This window comes from Eurypyga helias, unplaced genomic scaffold, assembly GCF_000690775.1.
Source record: "Eurypyga helias isolate BGI_N326 unplaced genomic scaffold, ASM69077v1 scaffold42, whole genome shotgun sequence".
In the NCBI taxonomy this organism is placed as follows: Eukaryota; Metazoa; Chordata; class Aves; order Eurypygiformes; family Eurypygidae; genus Eurypyga; species Eurypyga helias.
This window is the reverse complement of record NW_010237593.1, coordinates 22431-44871: the sequence shown is the minus strand read 5'-3', so window position 1 is coordinate 44871 and position 22441 is coordinate 22431. Positions and strand designations below refer to the sequence as shown.

At 36.3% G+C, this 22441-nt stretch overlaps 1 protein-coding gene across 1 annotated transcript in view; it reads left to right on the top strand.

Moving 5' to 3' along the window:
* The window catches only part of LOC104506515 (target of Nesh-SH3-like), a gene marked incomplete at both ends in the record, with an annotated part of 26445 nt that extends 5101 nt beyond the window's left edge, over window positions 1-21344 (top strand). The window contains 4 exons of the mRNA XM_010147487.1: window positions 4885-4953; window positions 8028-8160; window positions 18247-18428; window positions 21283-21344. Coding sequence (XP_010145789.1) covers window positions 4885-4953; window positions 8028-8160; window positions 18247-18428; window positions 21283-21344 — 446 coding nt within the window. The remainder of the gene's footprint in view (window positions 1-4884; window positions 4954-8027; window positions 8161-18246; window positions 18429-21282) is intronic.
* Window positions 21345-22441: the final 1097 nt, after the last annotated feature.

Genomic DNA, 22441 nt, shown 5'->3' with positions numbered 1-22441 from the left:
GTGTGTAAGTCTGATGGAGAATGGACTTTATTCTCCCTCAGCCCAGCACCAAATAACCTCTCCTCTATTGGCTGTGTCCCTGAGGGGAAAAAGGTGTGTGTGTGTCCCACACCTTCTGGGTCCAGCCTCTGCAAGCTTTCCCCTGGCCCACTCCCAGAACCACCGGTACGGGGGGTAACAGTGACCACTCAGCTTGATGTATTATGGAATGAAACAGAATCTTATAGACTGGCCCCAGGAGAGCAGCTCATCAGTGCCTGGGACCAGGACGATATTCTATCCCTTCGTCCAGATCATTGATGAATATATTGAATAAGGCAGGACCCAGCATTGCCCCCTGGATGCCACTAACCACAGCCCTCCAAATAGACTCTACCCCACTGACCACTTTGCATATAAATCAGTTATGATTCCTTCCTTAAAATGCATCAATCCTTTAAAATGTCCTTTGTTCTTTCTAACAAACAGCATAGGTCTACAAGGCAGAATGATGTCCTTGCAGACATTTCCTTGATTTGGCTCTGCATGCAGCATAATCAGTATTGTGTTTGGCATGATTGTCTCTGGTGAATTCCATATTTCCAACACTGTCACTCTTGATTAAGATGAAATACATTCCCAGATCTTCTGCTGGGTCACACACCTCTTATGACCCCGTTAAGAATAAACTTGAAGTCAGCAAATGTATTAATTTATGAAATTATATGTGTATATATTTTTAAAAGAAAATAATAAGGATCTTTCCTATGATTTCCAGGAGAGATATATGGCTTTGTATTAAGTGTGAGGTCCACCTACATTTCATCCATTAAAGCATTCAGCACCTCACTGCAGTGATCCTTATCTTAAAATATTTGTTTTTCCTTTCTTTTGCAACTAAAATAATAACTGAGCCAACGATTGTGTAACATTATCCTTGAATAGGAACTCCCTGCAGAGGGCACATTGCAAAGAGAAAAGGGTTCTCTTGGATTTCCTGAACTTGTAATGAGCTCATGCTGGCAACAAACTCTTGAGCAGCTTTGTGCATTGCTGGAGAGATGAATTTGAATCACAGTGAAGGGTAAATGACAATGATGAGGGAACATCATTGTTTTGTTCAAAGAAGTATGCTTCTCTTTCAGGATACAAGATGTGTTTTCTTTTGTGCTAAGTGTACTTTGTGATCTACATGACAGTAAGCAACATTATTATTGGTCATGGTAGCTATTCAGACTGTCAAAAGATATCAAAATGTAGATTCAGCTAGACTAATAAATAAGGTGAACAGACCTATCCAGAAGTTGTGTTCCTGACTTAAGCCTTTACCTAAATCTGTTCAACCTGTGTGACTGATAAAGAAAGAACATTTCCTTTAGAAATTTGTGCTGGATTTTTCTAACTTGGTCAGGAAGATTGCAAGTCAGCCTCCTTGAATTTATTGATATTGATGGAGGGGCCCAAAAAATTGGGTGGAGACAGGAAAATTTTATAAGAATGAACAGGAGTTAGCTAACAGAGTGAACAAAACTATTTTTCCAATTTCAGTTTCCAAAACCAGTTCAGAGTTGGGACATGCTATGGCTTTTCTTCTACCTGAACCAGATTATACAGTGTAAGAGGGGAATATACTGGCAATCCTGCTTTATAACAACCACAATAAACGATGGGTGAACTTTGCATATATATAGGAAAGTACCACCTTGAACACATTTCAGAAAATGTAATTCAGGGATGTGTGTTAGAGCAGTGTTTAGCTAAAAGATCTTGCTGTGCAGTTTCTTGTTACCTGATCAATTCCCAGAAGTGTGCAGAAGAGTTAACTGCATGTTTTCAAGATGTCAAATAATAAGAACATTAATTCTGAAGTACATTTCTTCGTAATACCTTACCAGGAAAAGATTCCTATTACTAATGTTAGCTGAGCCTAGTGGACTGGAGGGCCTGGAGGAGGTCAGCAGCTCACCTTTGGCTAGACATGTGTACTACCCAGCAGCAGGTTCATTCACACCAGCCCCTTTGTTACCCTTCTCTATCTTTTCCCATGCTTGCTACACCACAGTACACTTTGATCCTTCCCTTTCTCCACCTTTAGCCTTTGCCCTTAACAACATCCTATAGTAAGAATTTAGCAGTCCCTAAATTCAGATTAGGGAACTGCATCCTGAAGCTTAAAAGTACTTTGTTCTGATTTCTGAATCTGCTGGTCAGCAAGTTCTAATGATGCATTATAACACTTTATTTTAAAATTTACTCTAAATGCATTAATCACTGTTTTTCCAGTGCTGGAGCAGGGCAAAACTAGCTGGTTTAAACCATTTGGATAACTTTCTTTCACATCTTTGGACATTTTGTGCATGAAAACATCAGTTTTTGCACTTTTGAAGATTGACTTCATAGTTCATGACCTTTCAAGGTGATGCTTGAAACTGTTTCTTTGAAGTTCAGGTTGCTCAATACTTTGTGAGGGTTATAACAATCTCACAAGTGGGCATGAATGCGCAGCAGAAAACTGGCATTAAAGTACCCGAAACACAAACTGTTTTAAAGTGTTAGTTACCTCTGTGTTTAGGCTTCAGTACAAAAAATGTTCAGATGATTGCACAGATCTCAGAAGGACTGTGTGCTGCCCTGAATATTAGAAAAAGATATTTTGTCAACGAGGAGATATTTGCACTTAGGGGTTGCTCTTTCTTTTTAACCAATTCTTTTCCTCACTGCTCTGAGCAGCTGTTTTCAATGCTCACCTTAATGATGTTTAAATTGGATGCAGGTGAAACCCATTTTAAAACAAAAATTAAACAACTTAAGTACACTCATAGTATGGGTTTCCAGTGACTTAGCTGTACAGAGTCAGTGCGGTTAAGTTAGAGTGGTTTTCTCCACACCGGTACAGCCTTTTAAGTAGTGCAGAAAGCTTTTGATTTATTTAGTGTTGGTTTTCCTTCCTTCCTTCCTCCCTCCCTCTTTGCAGAAATCTGGATGTAAGAGAAAACTGAATGATTTCTCAGTGGCTCTGTTTAATTGGTAGACTTCGAGGTATCTGTTACACTGATTTAGGCAGGAAATTCAGTCTTCCATCTGTAGATGCAGATTTAGATAAAGGTATCTAAACTAGAATAATAATTTTACGTAGAGTAATCCTTTTTTAAAAAAGAACCTGTACCTAAAGTAGTTTTGATCAGTATATGATGAGCCAAATTCTGCCCACGGATATCTCTTTGGAAGCTTCTATGCCTTCTTTTCTAGTGTTGTATTTCAGTAAGAATAGAGCTTGATTTCAAATAATTACGAAGGGCAGAAATTTCTGATATCTGATGTCAAGAGTAAGGGAAAATCTTCCTTCTGAAGATGAATTCCCCAAACTAAAATCACCATCTCAACAATGTTTTAATCAAAAAAATTATTTTAAGCTTCAGGATCAAACTGTCTTTCTTTCACTGACAGAAATATGAATATACCTGAACTTGTGGCCTTGTACCATGTGTGCTTGTGTCATCCAAACTCTGTCTCAAATGAGTTAGACTTAGTGTAAAACTTAGTTTGCTTCATTTTGTTATTTCCTATGAAGACTAGTATTTCTGGAAGTCTTCCAAGCTGGTTTATAACTGACACCCAGCTAACAAGGACTCTTCATCCTTTGGAATGGCTGCAGGTTTTGTGTACTTTAAAAGAAACTTAGGCCAATCAGGTAAGATTGTATTGAAAGAAAAAAATCTTGTCTTTGAAGGGGCTTTTAGTTTTTTCACTATGTAATATGCTTTTTGAAAAGTTAGCTGTTGAACCTTATATGGGGACTGATGCAAAATAGCTTGAACTGGAGTTAAGATGGAGAGAGATTCTATCCTGTAAAGATTTAAAAAACATTTTGCAAAGGTTTCTTTTTTCTTGGAGAAAATGCCTAGGGATAAAATCAAGAGAAATGTAAATGTTAGGAAGTCTGGAAAATACATTTTTACTTGGTGATTAATTTAGTGAGTAAGAAAATCACTTAAACTGTTGCTCTCCAGTTGCATGCAACATTATTTCTAAAGTAACAGTACCCAGAGATTCCAGTCAAAATCACAGCCCTTTGTGAATTTTACACAAATATTAGTCCCTTGCTCTTAAATGTTTGTAATAACCTCATTTTCATAAAGAATATTCAAAGCTGTCTAAGCACATAATAGTTAAATCTCATAATAGGTCTCTGGAAGAAAGAATGTAAATCTCATTATAAAGCAAGCCAGTAACTAATGCGTAGACTGTCTTAAGCATGTCTGACGTTGTGTTGTTTCCTGCAAGCAGACAGTCATGCAAATCTTAAATGATTCAGTAGTAGTCTACTGGGGTATGTGCTCTTAAATGATCAATGCAGTTTGTTCGTTCTTTTTACAATAGGTCAGCTCTTTATTGAGAAACTGCTTACAACAGTAAAACTAAGGTGTATAGCCTGAAACAGAATGCAGAAAATATTGTAGGAAAAGTTTCTCCATCTCCTGTCAGGAGAGTAGATATCTCTGGTTGTACTCTTCAGGCTTTGCCCTTTTGTTACTTTAACTGTTTTACTTTATTTTGCCATCACCTCTTCCCCTTCATCTGGGTTTTCATTCCCCTTCACCTTCCAGGCAATGTTTGTGTTGAAATGTTATGTGCGTGACCTGCCATGTTCACCTATTTGTTGTATCTCAGTCAAAAAGCATTGCCAAATCTTTCGTGCATAAGTGCATTGTTTTTTCGTAATGACTAAAATATTTCTGAAGGATTGGTAAATAAACCTTAAAGCAGACATGCTGAAAGATCACAAAGATTGGATAATGTGCCAAGCATTCACTGAATATTGGACTTTTTCTTATGAATTACAGGTTAATCCCTTTCTCAAATAAATAGCATGACTGTACTAATTGCTGTTTTCCTCACTTACAGATGCAGAGCCACGGTATTTGGTTTCAGTAAGACCAGCACGCGTTTCAAGTAACAAGAAATCTTGTTCAGGTATTTTACCATTACTGTATCTCTTTCCTAAATTAGTTAAAAGGAAGACAGAATCTTTTACTGGGTTTCTCTGAGAAGATATTTGTAATTGTCAGTGTCTGATTGGGATGCACAAGTTCCATACATGGGAAGGTAAAGTGTAAGATGGTATTTCCTAGTCAATAATCAATCACAGTTGTGGTGTTCAAAACATGATGAAGTACCTAGAGATTGCTCCTGTAAAAAGTTCTTGCAAATTGGAATTAAAATTTAGTAATACTAATTTCTGATGTTTAAAGAGGTCATGAGTGCATGCCAAAAAAGTAAAGATTACTTTTCCCAAACTACTACTACTAAGGATTCCTTCATCCATGGACATGTTAATGTTCTTCATTTCTCATTGGAAATGGTCACCTCTGTGTGTGTGTATATATATATCTATCTGTAAATCAGTACTACTACTGAGATTGCTGATGCAAGTAGTTAAGAAAAGAGGGATGTTTCTAGCTTAAACTACATAGCAGAGCAGAAATCTGAATTTGATTCTTGCCTGTTAAGACTTTCTATATGACCTCAATCATGTCATTAATATTGTTAGTTTTTAAGTCCTTACTTTAATTTGGACATGACTGTTGGGATCACTGGACTGTTGCAAAGAATAAACTGATAGTATGTATGTATATGTTACAGTTTGAGATCTTTTTATGATTTTTTTTTTTTTTTCCCTAACACCGGTAACTGCTTTGGGATTAATCTCCTCTTGATCATGGCTAGATGTGAAACAGTATGCATGGAAAGGTTTTGAAAAGTGATTTGCCTTTCAGATGCAACATACATATATCAAAAAACCTCAAATCCAAAAAAATGCCCATTGCAGTGTTTGGCCATTATTAATTTTTGTGTCTACAGAAACTGATTTGTGAGACAAGATTCAGATAATTGACTTGTCAGTGCATCAGGCAAAGGTCTAAGAACAGCTGTTGGTTTAATGCTAGATAGATATATGGCAAGTCTTTTAGTAGTGAGAGTAGTTAAACTGGACACATTACCAAGAATTGTGGTGGAGTCCTGCTACTACTTTTAAATTTACAAATACAGACTGGTTACATTTATAGAACATACACTGTACTTCAAACTCCAATTAATACTCAGGTGTTGTATGGTTGTATTCATATAGAGAACATAGATGACCACAAAGGTAATTCCTGGTTTTACAGTGTATAAATCACTGCAGTCCCTAACTGGGATCTAATGGCATAATGAGTCATAATCAAAATCATGCATAGGTCCTCCCAAAAAACACTTTGATTTCAAAATATATGATGGCTTGTTTTTTTTCTTTTCCTTAAAGCTCACATGTATTCCATATTTCCTCAAAAAGTGATCAAGAAGGGATTTTGCTATAGATCGTGGATTTGCCAGATAGTTTGGTGAATGATCAAGCTGTTTGTTTTAAGTTTTACTTTAAAAATGGAGAAAGAGTATAGCTACTGGTCCAGAAAAGAGCTCACGTTGAGATTTGCCCTTGTGAAGTATCACATGTTCCACAGTATTTCAGAGGTATCATACTTGCTCTTAAGGGTGTGTGGGGTTTTTGTGGCAACATATTCACCATGAGCAGGGAGTAAAAACCCATGCGGTGAATGTTTCTAAATGTACATGCGTGCATTGGTTGAGAGTACAAATCAGACTTTCACTGAGGCTTGTTAAGTGAAGAGATATTAGGGTTCAAAAGTCATGAAAAGAAAGTTAGTCAGATCTATTTCACAACAGTGAAAAATATAAACTTTAGACCACTGGCTCATAAACCTTTGGGGAATTTGTGGTCACATGTACATTTTTGAAGTGGTACAGATCCTTTAGATTTTTGAAGTATGTAATGTGATGTAAAGAACATATCAATTTCCTTTAATTAATCATCTTTGAAACACCAAAGGTCCTCCCTGGGCTTGTAGCAATCCACAAAATATGGGTTCAAAAGAGTTGCTCTAGAATATTTCTTCATTTCCAAATACTAGCTTTAAGCTTTGTTTAAAGAAAGATCTTACTCCACATGAGAGTTATGCTACTTCATTCAGAGCAAAGTTGAAGTTAAGTATTATGCAAAAGCTGAACATTTGGAATGCAATAGGTGGCTAAAAGAGAAAAAAGCCTGCAGATACAGACACTGACTCAGACCTGCCCACTCTTAAATGCAACAGAATTTTTGTAGGTTTTATTTTACTCTTAAACAAGAGTGCTGTAGAAAGTATCAATTATCTGTGGACATAATTGAAGTGTTACTAAGAATCCTGCCAAGAAAATACTATTTCTGTCACACATAAAGAGGCATCCTCATGTCCTGAACTCTGTGTAACACCTTCTGTGATGCAGTCCAAGAGAGCCAGAGCTTTGAAGTTAATCTGTGTATACCTTATTCTCATACTAAGTGTACCAAAACCACTCACTGTTTATTTTCAAAAACTAGGCTGGAACATAGGCTGAAAAAAGAGAAATAAAGAAAACATAATAGGACAAAATTGAAACCAGGCTTAGTAAACAAGTCTCCATCCTACCCACTAAATAGCAAGAATTCCTTTAGATTTACTCTGGATCTGCAAGTCTGGAAACAAAGTCTTCCAGTTTCTTCCCAGGTTGAAATACCTGCTGTGCAAGTCCAAAGCAGGCTTAAAAAATAGTCTTTCTGAGGCTTGTGTGTCTGATACCTGCTTTCTAAAGCAGTCTCCTAATCTATGCTCCTGCTGCATGCTAGCTGCATCCTTCCTTCCTTTATGACAACTTTCTTCTGCACTTCTGTCCTCTGTTCATGCTCAGTTGGCTTCAAAGAAAAAGCAGCCTCCCTTTCTTGCAGATGTTTCACTTAGCTCAACGGGAAGCCAACAAAGAGATCACAGGCACAGCCTCTTCCCCCTTTTTTAAATCATAAATTAGAAATGGTAACCATGAACAAAAGAGAACTATTTTACCTTTCCCTTCAAGTTTAGAAGGGAAGTAGGTCTTTATTTACTTTATTATCCAACTACAAAGGATTTACCCTACATAAATGTAGGAGGGAGAAACTAACTTGTGGTTGGAATTTTACGTTTCTTACGCAGGTCGGTCCAAGACTCAAAAGCCTCTGCAGCTGGTAGTTGGCACTCTCACCCCAACCTCTGTGTTCCTCTCTTGGGGCATCCTAGTCAACCCTCAGCATGACTGGACAGCAACAAGTAACTGTGCTAGTGACAGGTAACATAATAGAAAACCATGTATTTCACCGATTATGATTTAATTCAATGTTGTTATCTTTTGTGGCTAAAATAATCTTGACTGGAAGTGAAAAAGTTGGAAGGGGTAGCTCTGAATGTGAAGGAAGTTTTCCCCTTTACTTAAATTAGTGCTTCACAAGCCTTTACTTGTCTGGAGTGCAAATTTATTTAGATGTCTATATGCTGAAATCTTCCTGTTAAATGCTAGGTCCTTTGTTTTTCTTAAACCAATGGCCTTGGCTCTACCTTCATTTGTATCCAAATTAATTGTGAGAAATCTTATTAAATCATGGGAAATATATTGGTTTAAAGTTGACCAAATAGAAGTAAAGTAAATCTTTTGTTGAGCTGTGGTAGGAGAATGACACCTTATCCTAATGTTATTTGATTTTTGTTTCCTATATTTGGTCTTATCAGTACACTAATTTCCTGATACTGATACAATACAGCTTTCATTACTTTTCTGTTATAAGTTAAAGAAGATCTCTTCTACTATAACATTATTGTTTTGCTGTCATTATTTAATGAGTGGGTGGGGCATTCAGGAAGACTCACCAAGTGGCAGTTTCAAGAGAAGTCATATGCTGGATATCTTCAGTTAAGTGCACCATTACATTTTAGGTAACTCCTGACAGATGAATAGAATTAATCTGCTGTGATTATTGAAATTGTTAATACAGATGTTCTCCTTGCTCTGTCATTTCCATGTTCTCTTTGTATTCTTCCTTTTATGACAGAAGACTTCTTTGGTCTTTACTTACAACCCATGAAGCTTTTTTTCAACTCAACCGTATTTTGTAAAACCAAGAAGAAACTTTGTGCACCTGTGTTTGGGATGCATCTACATCTAGTTTGCAGCTATCATATTTTGGGTTTTTTTAAATGCATATTTGCATTAGTGAGAACATTTGTTTTTCCCTATTTGTCTAATTTGTTGCTGTCTACATTAATGTTAATCTGCTTACTTTGGTGTTGATAATAGAACTCCCATTGATACCATTAAACTGAATGCTGACACAGATTATGTTAAAAAATCCATTCCATGTAGGCAATATGATGTCTTTCTTACCTCCCAAAAGCTTTGGACTAACCCTTTTCAAGCTTCATAAATTTCTCATAAACAAATTTGGATCTCCATCACCAACGAGAATTTCAAACACTATTGAAAAAACAACATTAATGGTTATTAGGGAATTGTTATGAATATTAGGAAATGTCCAAACATGTAATTTAATTGATTTTTGGGGGGGTAGAAATAAGTGTTTAGGCTTAAATTTTGCTCTCTTGATGAAGAAAGAAGCAAATAGTTTCCTACAGAGGAAACCAACGGATCATGGAGGAGACTATAAAGTGTTCTGCCCACAAAATTATTTTAGCACTGTTTTTACCACGGGATTTGTCTTCTTTATGTGCTGTGTCAACACCAAAGTTACAGCACCCATTGTGCATTGGGAAGGAAGAACGCTTTAGAAGCAGCCTATAACTTGTTTTAATTAATCCACCTGGAGATTCAACACATGGTACCCACTACAGTGCCTTCATCAATTTTGGGTTTTCACCTCAGTGAAATTCTATATGTTTATTTCTCTAGTGTGAGAGACTTGTTTTTCCCATGTCCTTGTGTCAGGTCATGGTATACATCTCCCAGAATTCTGGTTCTTTAGCTGTGTTGTTTAGTCTAGTTTGTGGATGCCTCTCAGGTGTTTACTTTTAGTCAGGCTGTACTAAAGCATCGCCTATGTATTTCCATTTGCTCCCATAAGAGGACTTGCCTATGAGAGTTGTATTCATTTTTTTATTATCACCCAGCTTTTTATTATTACTTCAGCTCTAAATACATACTGACACTAAGGAATTGCTAGTTCAAAAATACTTAAATCAAATTTGAAACAGTCATATCAAACTATAGGTTTTGTAATTTAATTTAATTGGATTTTTTTTTTTTTGTGGAAATGAAAGTGTTTAGGCTTAAATTTTGCTCTCTCTTGGTGAAGAAAGAAGCATATAGTTTCCTACACTTAGAAATCAAAGAAACAACCTATAAGCAGATTTCTATTCTGCAGTCCAGATAGCAATAAAGTTAATGAATGTAAAAAAAAAAAAAACCCACTCCAGTTAAATAGCGCTCTTACTTTGTTTACTTTTACTGGACCAAAATGTTTGTGATTTGTATAAATAATGAGAACAGTTCTACAAATCACCATGGTGTGTAGTTCTGTAATACCTAGCAGAGATTGTATTCAAATACATTTCTAGTCCATGTATAGAAGAAAAATTACTAATTTATAAAAATAATTTGAATTATAATTGATAATGTATGGTAAGAAATAATTGGGAAGTAGCCCATCCTTAGCAAGTTATCACCGTGTTAAAGGTACAAGTCAAAATCAGATAACAGATTCATCAATATTTGCATCTCTTGCAGGGGCTGTCTACTTGAGTTACTTGATCCTTATTTATCTGGCCTATTCTCCTTACTGTGACATGTTGAAATGTGTTGTTAGTCATCCTCAGGGCTGTTGTATAGTGACGAACCTCTGATCTTCGACACTGGGAGTATGTGGCAATTACAACCTCTTACCTTAGTTCTATCAGTTAATATCCCACCAAGTTTGAGACTTGTAACTCTACAACCTGAAAGGGAGTCACTGTCCTCAGCCTGAGGTTTTACCATCTCCGGATGGATGTTAGGCTTTTATACAAATGTTGCATAATATAAAGGGTTGAATATGTTACTGACTCAGAAGATGAAAACCATATGGAACAGCATGGATCTGTTGGCCAAGATTTTCTCTAGTGCGAGTCAAATCTCAGTGGGATATTTCTTAGAAGATCTGGTTTTGTGAGCAAGTGAATTTTGAATAAGAGGTGTCACATTCTCAAAAAGTATTAGTATCTTTTATTGCTTCTGTGAAATTATTGCTTGTTTATTGAGGGCACACAGTGTTTTTTCTGTACCTATGATGTGCTTTTTAAGAAAGCCCAATGAAAATAACATTCCCATGCCATATTTCAACAAACCATTCTTTGGTTGCTTAACTGCCTAGAGATTAAGAGTATAAGCCAATAAAATGCTACATATTTCCTCCAAGATAACCCCAAACCCTAATTCCTTATGGAAGCCAACATAACCACTGCCATTTGGGTGGACCAAAGTTCTTAGCAAGGTCAAATTTTAAAGCTACCTTGAAGTGGCTATCATCTCTCATCAGAACCTTAGCACTAGAATGCAAAAAACAAAAAGACCCAAACCAGAAAATTCAAGCAATTAGTCTTATGTAACCGATGAAAACTACATAACACCAGAAAGGTTCCACCAACAATGTGGAGTCATCTTTCTCTGCATCTTCTGTTTGCTGACATCTGTATGAGGCAGTTGATGAGGGAGGATGGCAAAGTTAAGATAACATGCTGCAGAGTCATGTGCTGTTCCTGGTTTTATATCTCCAAGAGAATAGAGACTTGTTTCCTCTCTGCCTTTCGATGTTCAAATAACCATTAGTGGACAGTCATAATAAACATACTGGGGGTATGTCTACTGTCCATTTAGGTCTGAAAAGGAGAGTATAAACTATTGTATAGACTTTTCTTGGCCTTTCCTTTGGTTAGAACAACTCCACAGATCCCAAGATGGAGAAAGGGGTCAAAAAAGGTGGAGTTTGACCTTCAGGTTTTTGGGCAGGAGGAGTTGGAGGAAGGAAGAGAAAATGTTTTTTCCATGCAAGACAAAACAAGGATTTGAAAATAGAATACTAAGTTTTACTGGATCAAGTGGATTGTCTAGAAGAAGAAACATTCTTTCAGATACATCTGAAATAGAAATTTTAAAACTTCATTAAATATATCTAAGTTAAGAACTTTGACAAGTTCACATTTATATCGTTTCAATTTGCTTCCCTGTGATTCAAATGTCCTAATGTCATATTTGCAAGTAGTACAGATTTTTTGTTTTATTTAATTTGTATCTGATGCATTAAAAAACAAAATATAAAAAATTAAAAAATAAGAAAAATAGAGAGGGAAAACTGGAGAAGAATTCATATTTACTCTTTATGGTGTATAGTACATAGAAGTAGGGTTCTTAAAACACTAAATTCAGAAAGTTACATGCAAGCATCTTTATTTCCTAGAATCATAAAATGCTTTGGTTTGGAATGGACCTTAAAGATCATCCAGTTCCAACTCCTCTGCCATGGGCAGAGACACCTTCCACTAGACCAGGTTGCTCCAAGCCTCATCCAGCCTGGCCTTGAACACTTCCAGGGGTGGGACATCCACAGCTTCTCTGGGCAACTTGCCAGTGCTTCACCACACTCTCTGTGAAGATTTTTTTTCCTAATATCCAATCTAAATTTCTCGGCTTTCAGTTTAAACCCATTCCCCCTTGTCCTGTCACTACAGGCCCTTGTAAAAAGTCTCCTTCCATCTTTCTTGTATCTCCTTCTGTGCCTATTTACAGATCTGTGTCACTATACAGCTGCTAACTTTATCACACTTTGTGTTGTAAATGTCAGAAAATGTATTTTAAACTTAGCAAAGTTCCTTAAAGAAAACATACTGCAGCAAACAAACTTTCTGAGTTTCAGATGCTTCTGAGTTTACTGCTGTGGGAGTTTATGCTGAAAGATTGTTTAAACATGGAAAGATTTGTTGGTGTTCAGCCTCTTCATCTCCAGAATCTCTAACTCTTCAATTCATTTCAGTAATTCTACTAAAACAAATAAATTAAAAAAGTGAATGTTAGTGATAATGTAAAAGAGAAAACTAAATTAGAAAGTGCTTTGCAAACTTTACTGGTAGCCATTGGCGATGTAATTATTTCCATCTTTTTATATATGTCAGTGTCTCTTATTTTGAAATAAAATTGGTAACAAAGAGGAAACAATATAATCAACTTCATGTGCCAATTTGTGAGACACTCAGTATCTGAAAAATCATAGTTCAGACCATGTCTTTTATTACTTTCTAACACTGAATGGATGCTGAATAAGCATCCATTTTTCATGGATGAAAATGAAAATCCATTTTTCATTAGACTTCTAATGAAGTCTAATGAAAAATAAATACATAAATATAGGTACATGTTAATAGTCTTATTTTAAAAGTACGATTACATTCTTATGCACAAAAGTGCAACAAGTTTTATAATCTTTAATCTATGGCAACACGAAATCACAGATTTTCTTATATCTCCAAGGCTTAATTTTTTGTTTAGTGTTATGTGTGACTAAAATAGTAATGATTGAATTGTTTGGAGTTTTGGTTTGGATATGGTTCCAAAGAAACCCATGGTATTTATACAAACTGACCTAGCCTGGAAATCTCATAAACCCATCTGCCTTATAAGATTTCCAGCATCTAATTGTTTGTGCCCAAATATTTGACTCTGCAAGCATTTTCTGGCAATGAGGCTGAAAAGAGATTTGGTTAACAATTGGAAAAATAACACTGTAATTCTTGGCAAGACAGTGTCATTCATATTGTTATATGAAAACTTACTGTTTTGCCTGTCCATCCTGGAATTTTGCTTCTCTTAGCAGCGGGCAAGATTTCCTTAATTTCAAAAGCAAAAACCCTGTGGGCTGCTGCTTTAAAATGGTCAGCATAATTGGATTTCTTGTGCGATTAAAAGGCTACCTCTAAGCTGAGAACAAATATATTTCACTGCTTTGCACTGTGGAGTAAATAAAAAACAAAACCAAACAAAAACCCTGTGTAAACTGAACATACAAAAGTTCTAACCTTTCTATTAGGCTGATAGTATTTTACATAGACTTTGCAGATTTAGTAAACACGACAGTGGTTGGCCTATGGAGTAATACCATACTCTTGTGGCTTCCTTTAAATGAAGGAATTCTTCTGCAATTATTTCACATTTTGTGTGCACCATAGGTGGAGGCAAGTGATGTCAGAATATTGTAAAAGAATACTTAAAGCTTGTCAGTGTAGAGAGAATTTCAAGGATGGAAACATTAAACTTATCATGGTGTTGTACAAACACATATGGAGCGAGCCTGTCTTGGGGAATGTAAGCTCTCTATTTCTTTCCTGTGGTTATGTTTTTATGGTTGGCTTTATTACAGCAATTAACTCTGAGTAGCATAGGAGCCCTCACCTGCTCATTATACCCCCTGTTTAAACTGTTGGAGTTCATTATCCTTTCAGCTGTCTAGTAAAAAGGGAGGAGGTAAAAATTTCTCTACAATCCCTGTGGTAGTTTGATTGGAGGTAAGCTCTCTATTTCTTTCCTGTGGTTATGTTTTTATGGTTGGCTTTATTACAGCAATTAACTCTGAGTAGCATAGGAGCCCTCACCTGCTCATTATACCCCCTGTTTAAACTGTTGGAGTTCATTATCCTTTCAGCTGTCTAGTAAAAAGGGAGGAGGTAAAAATTTCTCTACAATCCCTGTGGTAGTTTGATTGGAGGTATCTTCTAACAAGTGAAACATGGCCTCTTAGGGAGAGTGGGATTAATTTTTATAGAGCTTAGCAAAAGAGCTCTAACATTTTATAGAGTGCTAGCTGGAAAAGTACTGAAGTGAACCCTGAAATCTTTTGATTAATATTTGTTGTAAATAGGAATACAAGTGCTATTCAATAAACATTGCTCTGATAAAATGTACCCATTTTCATATTGCCCACTAAAAAAAATTATCAAAATTACAAGCAATTAAATACTGACAGGTCTTTGCGCATGCTGAGAATCAAGATTAAAATAAATTCTCACCCAGTGCAACTGGGTGTGCCACCTCCTTGCTGAAATATCAGACTAGCAGTCACAACACCTGTCAATAGCGTTCCCGGGACTGCTCCAAATGCACTTTACTTGAACAGTGTGTTAGTTTCATAATAGCTATTTGATCCATGCAGTATGTGAGCAGTTTTTCATATTCTTCCCTCAGAGAGAGCATGGGAAGTGTTTTACCTGAGACACAGTGTAGCGTACCTTTCCCCTCTATGTGAGTGTGGCTGTACTCCGTTTCAGCCCGCCTTTGGTCATTTTTGGGGAGCATCTGTGGAGAGATTTCTTTAAATGTTTGTGATCCACGAGAAGGAGTTTTGCAGCTTCTGATACACATCGCAGGCCAGCCGCGCACATTTTGTACATCTATGTCAGTGCCACAAGGGGATTGATAGATGTGAGTGGTGACTGGATTTTATTGCTTTCTCATGTCTTCAATTATATGTGTTGATTGTTTGATAGTGTATTTTTTCTGAAAGGAAGGGTTGGAAAAAGGAGAAATTAAAATTACAACAAAATTTAATCGGTAGAATGTTCTCAGGCACTGAAATTGCACTGTATTTGGCAGCTTCTTTGTCTGGTTTAACAATGAATTGTTTTTCTTTAATGACAAGATTTGGCATTTCTGAATTCATACCCTATAAACAAATGATTGCATTGCCCCAAAAGCGCATGTTGTTTACAATTTGGATGTTCTTAATACTCAAATGACTGTGACTTGCAAATTGCTAAATGGAATTTCATTTTGGTTGCTTTTTATTGAAATGGTTGAGGAAATTCTGTCATCGCAGTCAGTGTTTTTAATACTCGTTGTGGCAAGTTTCCACTGAAATAATTGCACCCTTGGTGAAGTTTTTACAGGCTTGGAAATCTTGCAGTTGAGAGCACGTTTCTTCTCTATGTTCTTATTTCTAATGGCACAGTTTGGTGCAACTATGAAAATCTTCTTGTCTTGAATCTTAGTGAAAGATGGTTTTTGACACGCAAGTGCTCTCAGTATTTTAATTTATGTTATGCAGAAGGAATTTGCAGGTGTGGAAAAAGAGTTCAAAAATATGACATTTTCTACAGCAGAAGCAAGTGGGAGCAGCCACTTAAAAACCTGTTCATTATGAACAAGTTTTTGATGGGGTTTTTCCTTCTCATTTCTGATGCAGCTGTTTGTTTAGACTGTTAAATAACTGAAATGGACCAGTATACTTTTTTTTTTTGATCACATGCAATCACTTTATTTCTGCCCCATTCAATTAAAACAGGTAAGGATGAAGATAAAAACAAATGAAGTTTGCTCTTTCAGGCAAGCTGGGAAGAAGGTGACTTCTTCTCCTTGTGATTCACATTTTGATCATAGATCTGTCTATACCCATTTTAAGTCCTTTACCAAAAGAATGTATGGGGTTGAGCAAGATGCATTTATGTTGCAGATGGGATTTGCTTATTATGGTTATGTCCTTTGCAAGACAGTGACAGATTTCAAGCTAGCTTTTCTTCTCTGTTAATATCTGTGTGACTATGTATGAAAGGCTTAAAAGGAAAAAGAGGACATTTTCCTCATTTTAACATTGCCAATAGTTTCTTCCTAAAAACATTCTTTGTCAGTCCAGCTGATAGTTGGATCTTACATTCCCTGACATAGGTAATTTGAGAAGATGACAGAAGTAAAGATGCAGGTTATAACTTGGTACTCCAGGAATCAATAAGAAGAGAGAGGATATTCACTACTTCCCATATTTCTTTCCTTTTCAAGGTTTGGGTTAGACTATGGCTTGTTTTGAACTCAGAGTAGTACAGCTAATGTAGAGAGTTATGTGAGCCAACATAAATCTTAATGTTACAACCTGCTGGAATACCTGAATGAGCTGCATTGTAGCAACTGAAACAGGTGAACCTATAGTTTTGGTGCCAAGAAAACAAAACTGACAGCTATGAGATAAAATGTGTAAATGAAATGAATCTTTGTGTATGAAAATATTTTCCACAATTGGCACTTGTCTTAGGTTGTGTTTTAATAATGAAGTAGAAATTTCCCTGTGCTCAGCAGTCATCTTTCATACACACTCTGCTCTGGAAGTGCTCTACTGTAGCTTTGGCAAGAGCAACTCTGTGCATTGACAGTATTCTATGTGATCCATTAAGCCCTTTTAATCTGGACCTCACAACTTGATACCTTTTCAGTTGTTTCAGAAATGTCTTTTGGTTTTTTTCTTAAAGTTCCTTCCTTTCTCTCCATATATTTTCCTATCTAATACATGGATTAAATCTCATGCCCCAAATTTCTTTTTCCTTTTGCTTCTGAATGATACTTGGCCACATACCTGGAGTTTTAGAGTTGTGTCTCTTGTGTGTGGAAAAGCCGAATTGGATGGAATTAATCCCTTTTCCGCTGATATAGAAGTAAGATGAATATGGACAGTGGATGAGCTTATTTATGTTATGTGTAACAATTTTCAGTAATATTTGGATTAAAAAGTTACCAAATCTCTCTGAGATTTGTTTTTGCGAAACCAGACCCCCCACCCCATTCTGGCAGTGATACAGTATGTGAATTGAAAATGAGACTGTAGCAGGCAGTGGAGTTCCTGTGCCGTAACTCTCACCATTTGCGTTGTGTTGTTTCATACTGATGAGCGTTGCAGTCATATTTTTTCAGGGTGGTGCTGCTTGGTTGAATTGGGCAATTTCTGTAGAACTGTTTTTTAATTTCCTAATGTGTTAGCATTCATCACACTATTGATTTAAACTGCTGAAAGTAATGTCTTGGTTTGCTTTCCTGTCAGAAGTGTGGGCAAAGCATAAGGGGACCACTGAATGAGGAATGTATTACATAAATGTCAAGTATTACTGGTTTTCCCTTGAGGGTATTTTTGGACAAATTCTGAGGGGAACACCTTTCCCTGGACAGATACAGAAGATTTTGAGAAATTAGTTGAGGCTTCCTGACTAATAGACTCATGATTCAATTGACTAATTCTGGCAGATGCCAGAATCGGAGAAACTGCTTGCAAAACAAGCTTGCAGTTTGTGGTCAGAACCACACATGCATGGTTGGTTGTGAATAAAGAGACAGTTTTTTGCGCTTTATATAATACTCCTCATGTTGGGGCTATACGATGCGGAACATGTATGTATCTGGGAGATGTCTGGGCTAGCACTACTTTTGCAGGGAAGACAGGGTGGCTTTTCTGACACTTGATAAACATAAGGGGCCTGAACGAACAAGTACAGTAGCGGGTAGAAATCATTTTAGCAATTCCTAATGAAAAAGGTTGCAGTGAGGTTCTTTGTGAAGAATTTTTTGTTGTTTTGTTTGTTTGTTGAGCAGGTTCTATACAGTTCGCTACAGAGAAAAGGATAAAGACAAGAAATGGGTTTTTCAGCTTTGCCCAGTTACAGAGACAGTGGTGGACAATCTGAAGCCAAACACAATTTATGAGTTTGGAGTTAAAGACAACGTAGAGGATAGTATTTGGAGCAAGACTTTCAATCATAAGACGGTTCTGTCCAGTAAGTATTTGGCAAGAATTAACCAAATAGCTACTCAGTTTCACAGTATTTTTTCCTCTATTGTGGCATTATTTAAAGTAAGATATCGATCAGGCTTTCATTGTTCAAATGCTATCCCTTATGGCCCTAACAAATTCTTTTAGGAACTGGTGAAAGTAGAAATAGTCTGTGTCTGAAAAACTGCCACCTACTCTTCTAAAAGGTGTTCTGTTCTCATTGCAATAGCAGAGGATCTGCAGCAGGCTGTAGAACTCTAACAGTGGTTAGTTTAGACACACATGAAATGTTGTGTATAGGCCAAGGAACTATATATACATTGTGTTTGAAGCACACGCTCTCATGTATGTTTTTGCTTGGGTTTTCATGTGGGCAGTGTATGACACCTCTGCCTGTTCTCTCTGTCATTTTTTAAGCTTTTTCTCCAAAGTCCCAAGCCAATGCTGGCAAAGTGGCATCAAATAACCCTTGATAAAACATGTAATGCTCAAAGAACCACTGCTGTCAGTGGAGGAAATAGGCAGCAGTAGAGTCTTGCTCCTTTTAAAGAGAAGAAGAGCTGACTTAAGACACTGTCCAATTGCATTTCCTCAAGCATTTACATAAAGTTATTTCTGAGCATGATGTTGGTCAGAAGATGCTGCAAACTCCTATGCTCAGTATTTCTAACTTGACTTGTGAAGAATGGGAATTCTCATAAGAAAATCTTATCCATTTGAGATTTCCAGCTGAAAATTGATTTTGACCTCATTTTTAACTTGTTGGTGAGTTACACAGCTCACCATACTTATCGTTAAGGGAGGAGCGCAGTAGGGTGGCTTGTAACACTACTAAAGCCCCTGTGCTGCCTAACAAAGAACTTTGCTGGCCTTCATCCTAAATTAGAAAGCTGTGACTTTGAAGTTCCTGCCCAGTGTCCATAGAGTCTTTTTGTGCCGTGAGCTTAAACTGGAGAATGGTGATAGTCTTTTCCCACACCTGCCTCACAAAAAGAAACTCTGCTTCACAGGTCTACAGACAGCTTACTAAATGGCTGGTTTTCCTACATTTTAAAGGCTTCTGCAGAGGACGTGCTAGAATATATTTGAGCACTTAAAATAGGAAGGAATGAAAGAGTGCATAGTGTTAATAGTTTAATATAGTGATCGAGACTGATTGAAATGTCCACTGGCATCACCAAATTTGCTGTTTGTATATAATGTATTTTTAAATGATTTCTTACAGACAATATAAATTTCTAATAGGCTAAAAGAATCATTCTTGTAAATTACAGAGAAAGATGGAGTTGGGTTCAAGGATGCTTTCTTGTAAGAGTTTGTTTTCTACTTAGATGGGTTTTCTTTTTCCTAGAATGTAAACTCCCATATTCAGTGTGTGCTTCTGCAGCAACTAAGTCCAGGGAGCTTGTTATTACTCTCTATACATTCTGGTCTACTGATAAAGTATCTTGTAATCAAAATGTTGACAGCACCTTTGAGGTTCAAGACTTTCATATTGTCAGTGCATACTAGATACAGAAACAGAGTGGGCAGTAAACAGAGAGTGAACATTTATTATAAATTTGTAACCACCTGTCTTCATAAGAGTTTACCAATCAGCACAAATGGCCACTTTGTTTCCTGTTTTAATTTACTGTCTTGTAGTAACTCCAGCTGTTTTAATAGATTAAGAAGGATCTCAATCTAGACCAAACATCCTTCACTGTAAATTTTTCCTCACTAAAGAATATATATGACTATAAACTGAAATTCCTGTTGCATGTTCTTGAATTTGTTGAATTCATTGGCCAAATTTTTGTTATATAATAAACATGTTGGGAGGGGTGGGAATATGGTTTTAATTCATGATTTGAAGAAGACATAAAAGGCATGGCAAATGTTCAATGTTTATTTATCCAAATATTTGAAAGTAGATTATTTCTGATCATCTTAACATGATTTTCTCATTAAGTCAGCTTGAAACATTTGCCAGTTTTCCCTTGTCTTTAGGCAAATAGTAGGTCCTGTTCCTGAGAAGAATCAAGCTCTTTGAAAGACTTTTTTCAGGATAGCATGTCAACTTAAATGTCTCTCAATTGATACATTTAATCAAATGAATTGATTCATATAAAATTGAATTTTATAGTTGAATTTTTTCTATTGCTTCTCTGATTGGGATGGAATTTTGAAGAATTATAATAACATTTAACTTGATTCTTGTTTACATATCTGTCAACACAAGGGGAGCAGATGTGTAAAGAGGAAAGATGTAGACAAAGTTTGGAGCATCCTGGTAGAATATAAGAGGTGTTTCTCCTCTGCACTTAACAGCTATATCACAAGAAGCTTCTAATACTGAAAGGCTAAGAGGGAAAACCTAAGAGAAAAATTTCAGAGATTAAATCCATGTATTTCTTTTAGAAGGTGCACTTAAAAGCAAGACTAACTATTGGAGACCTTTAATCATGTTGCTTTTAGCTAGTCCTAGTGCCATCCTGACAGATGGGATGCAAAAATTCCTCTTACAAGTTTCTTCCTTGCGTATTAGTGCTGTGGTTACATTAATTTTATTGAAGAATCCTGTTAGGTACATATGACTTCTCCTTATTAAGTCCCAAAGACCACTTCAGCTCTCTTACTCCTTGTTGCAGAAAAATAAGAATACATTTCATTTCCTCTCTGTCAAAATATAAAGAGGAGACTTTGCAGATGAATTAACAAATCTGGAGAAACATGACCAAACAAAACCAGTTTGGTAACTTATAACTACTTTTCCTAACTTTCTTAGCTGTTGAAAAAGTTGAATAAAATTGATTTGCTTTGCTTAAGACAAACTAGAAAGTAATTATATGTATTTATTTCTCTTTCTGTCAAATCAGATAAAAAAGTAAATGGACAACTCCAGAATATGTACAAGTTGGTACCTAATTCCCAAACACAGGTATGCAAAACAGTCTTATTTTTTATACCAGATTTATATTTTGTATGATCTGATTTTTGCTTCTCTGTTAAAGTAAGAAAGAGATTATGGCCACAAATTGCTATTTTAACAAAGATGATGCGTGGATTCTAAACATTAACATTTGCATAGCCCTTTGTAGTAGTCTGGTTTGTTAGTCTGTGATGTTTGTGGTGGTTTGTTCATTTTGCAATAAGGTAGTGCTGTTATTTTCTAGGGCAATCTTGTGTATATGAAGGTCTTCTAAAATCATTAGTCATTCAATTGAATTCACTGAGAGCTGTCATAAGTGAGGCAAGTGTTTGCAGAACCAGGGGAAGCTGAAAGGGGCAATTAAATTTGTTTATCAAGATTGCCAGGCCGTTCATTAAATCTTTGCACGTGGCCAGGTAGAATTTTTAACTGTTTCATCAAAGCATTTGAAGATTTTTGTAAATAAATAAATATAAATATTTATTTGTTTCCCCCTCCTCCCCTTTATTTTTCCTCATCTGACATTTGCATTAACGGTTGTCAAGCAAGCTTGGTTGGGTTTAGATGGTTGTGGATTCACATACACAGATATTTTTTGCTTCCTAGAGCTACAGCAGAAATTAGGGGTCTGTAGATTGAACCTGTTAGTAGACTAGCTTAAATACAGTAAAAAATAGACCTTATATTCATTACTTCTGAGCATTACCTACTCTGCTATGGTATGAAATTGGTCTCTTCATATTTCCTTTACTCAATTTTTCATCAAATGCAAGTTTCAGCACCTGTTCATCTGGGATTGTTTGCTTTGTTTTTAAGGTACTATCCATGAGGTAGACTATGAGATAACTACCAAGGAAAGTTGTAGAAATCCTTGTAACGTCATACATTTTAAAGAGTTGACTCATGAGTGATGATTCTTATAATTCTTATATGTTCTTCACAGTCCTCTTCTATCTCTGTTTTTCCAAGTGTTTTTTATGATATGAAATCGCATGTATGGTTTCTGATTGTTCATTCTTTGTATTTACAATATTGTAAGTGGTCTGTAATTAACTGACCTGGAATTCCTTCAGGAATCAAACCACAGTCCATTACATGCAGTTTCT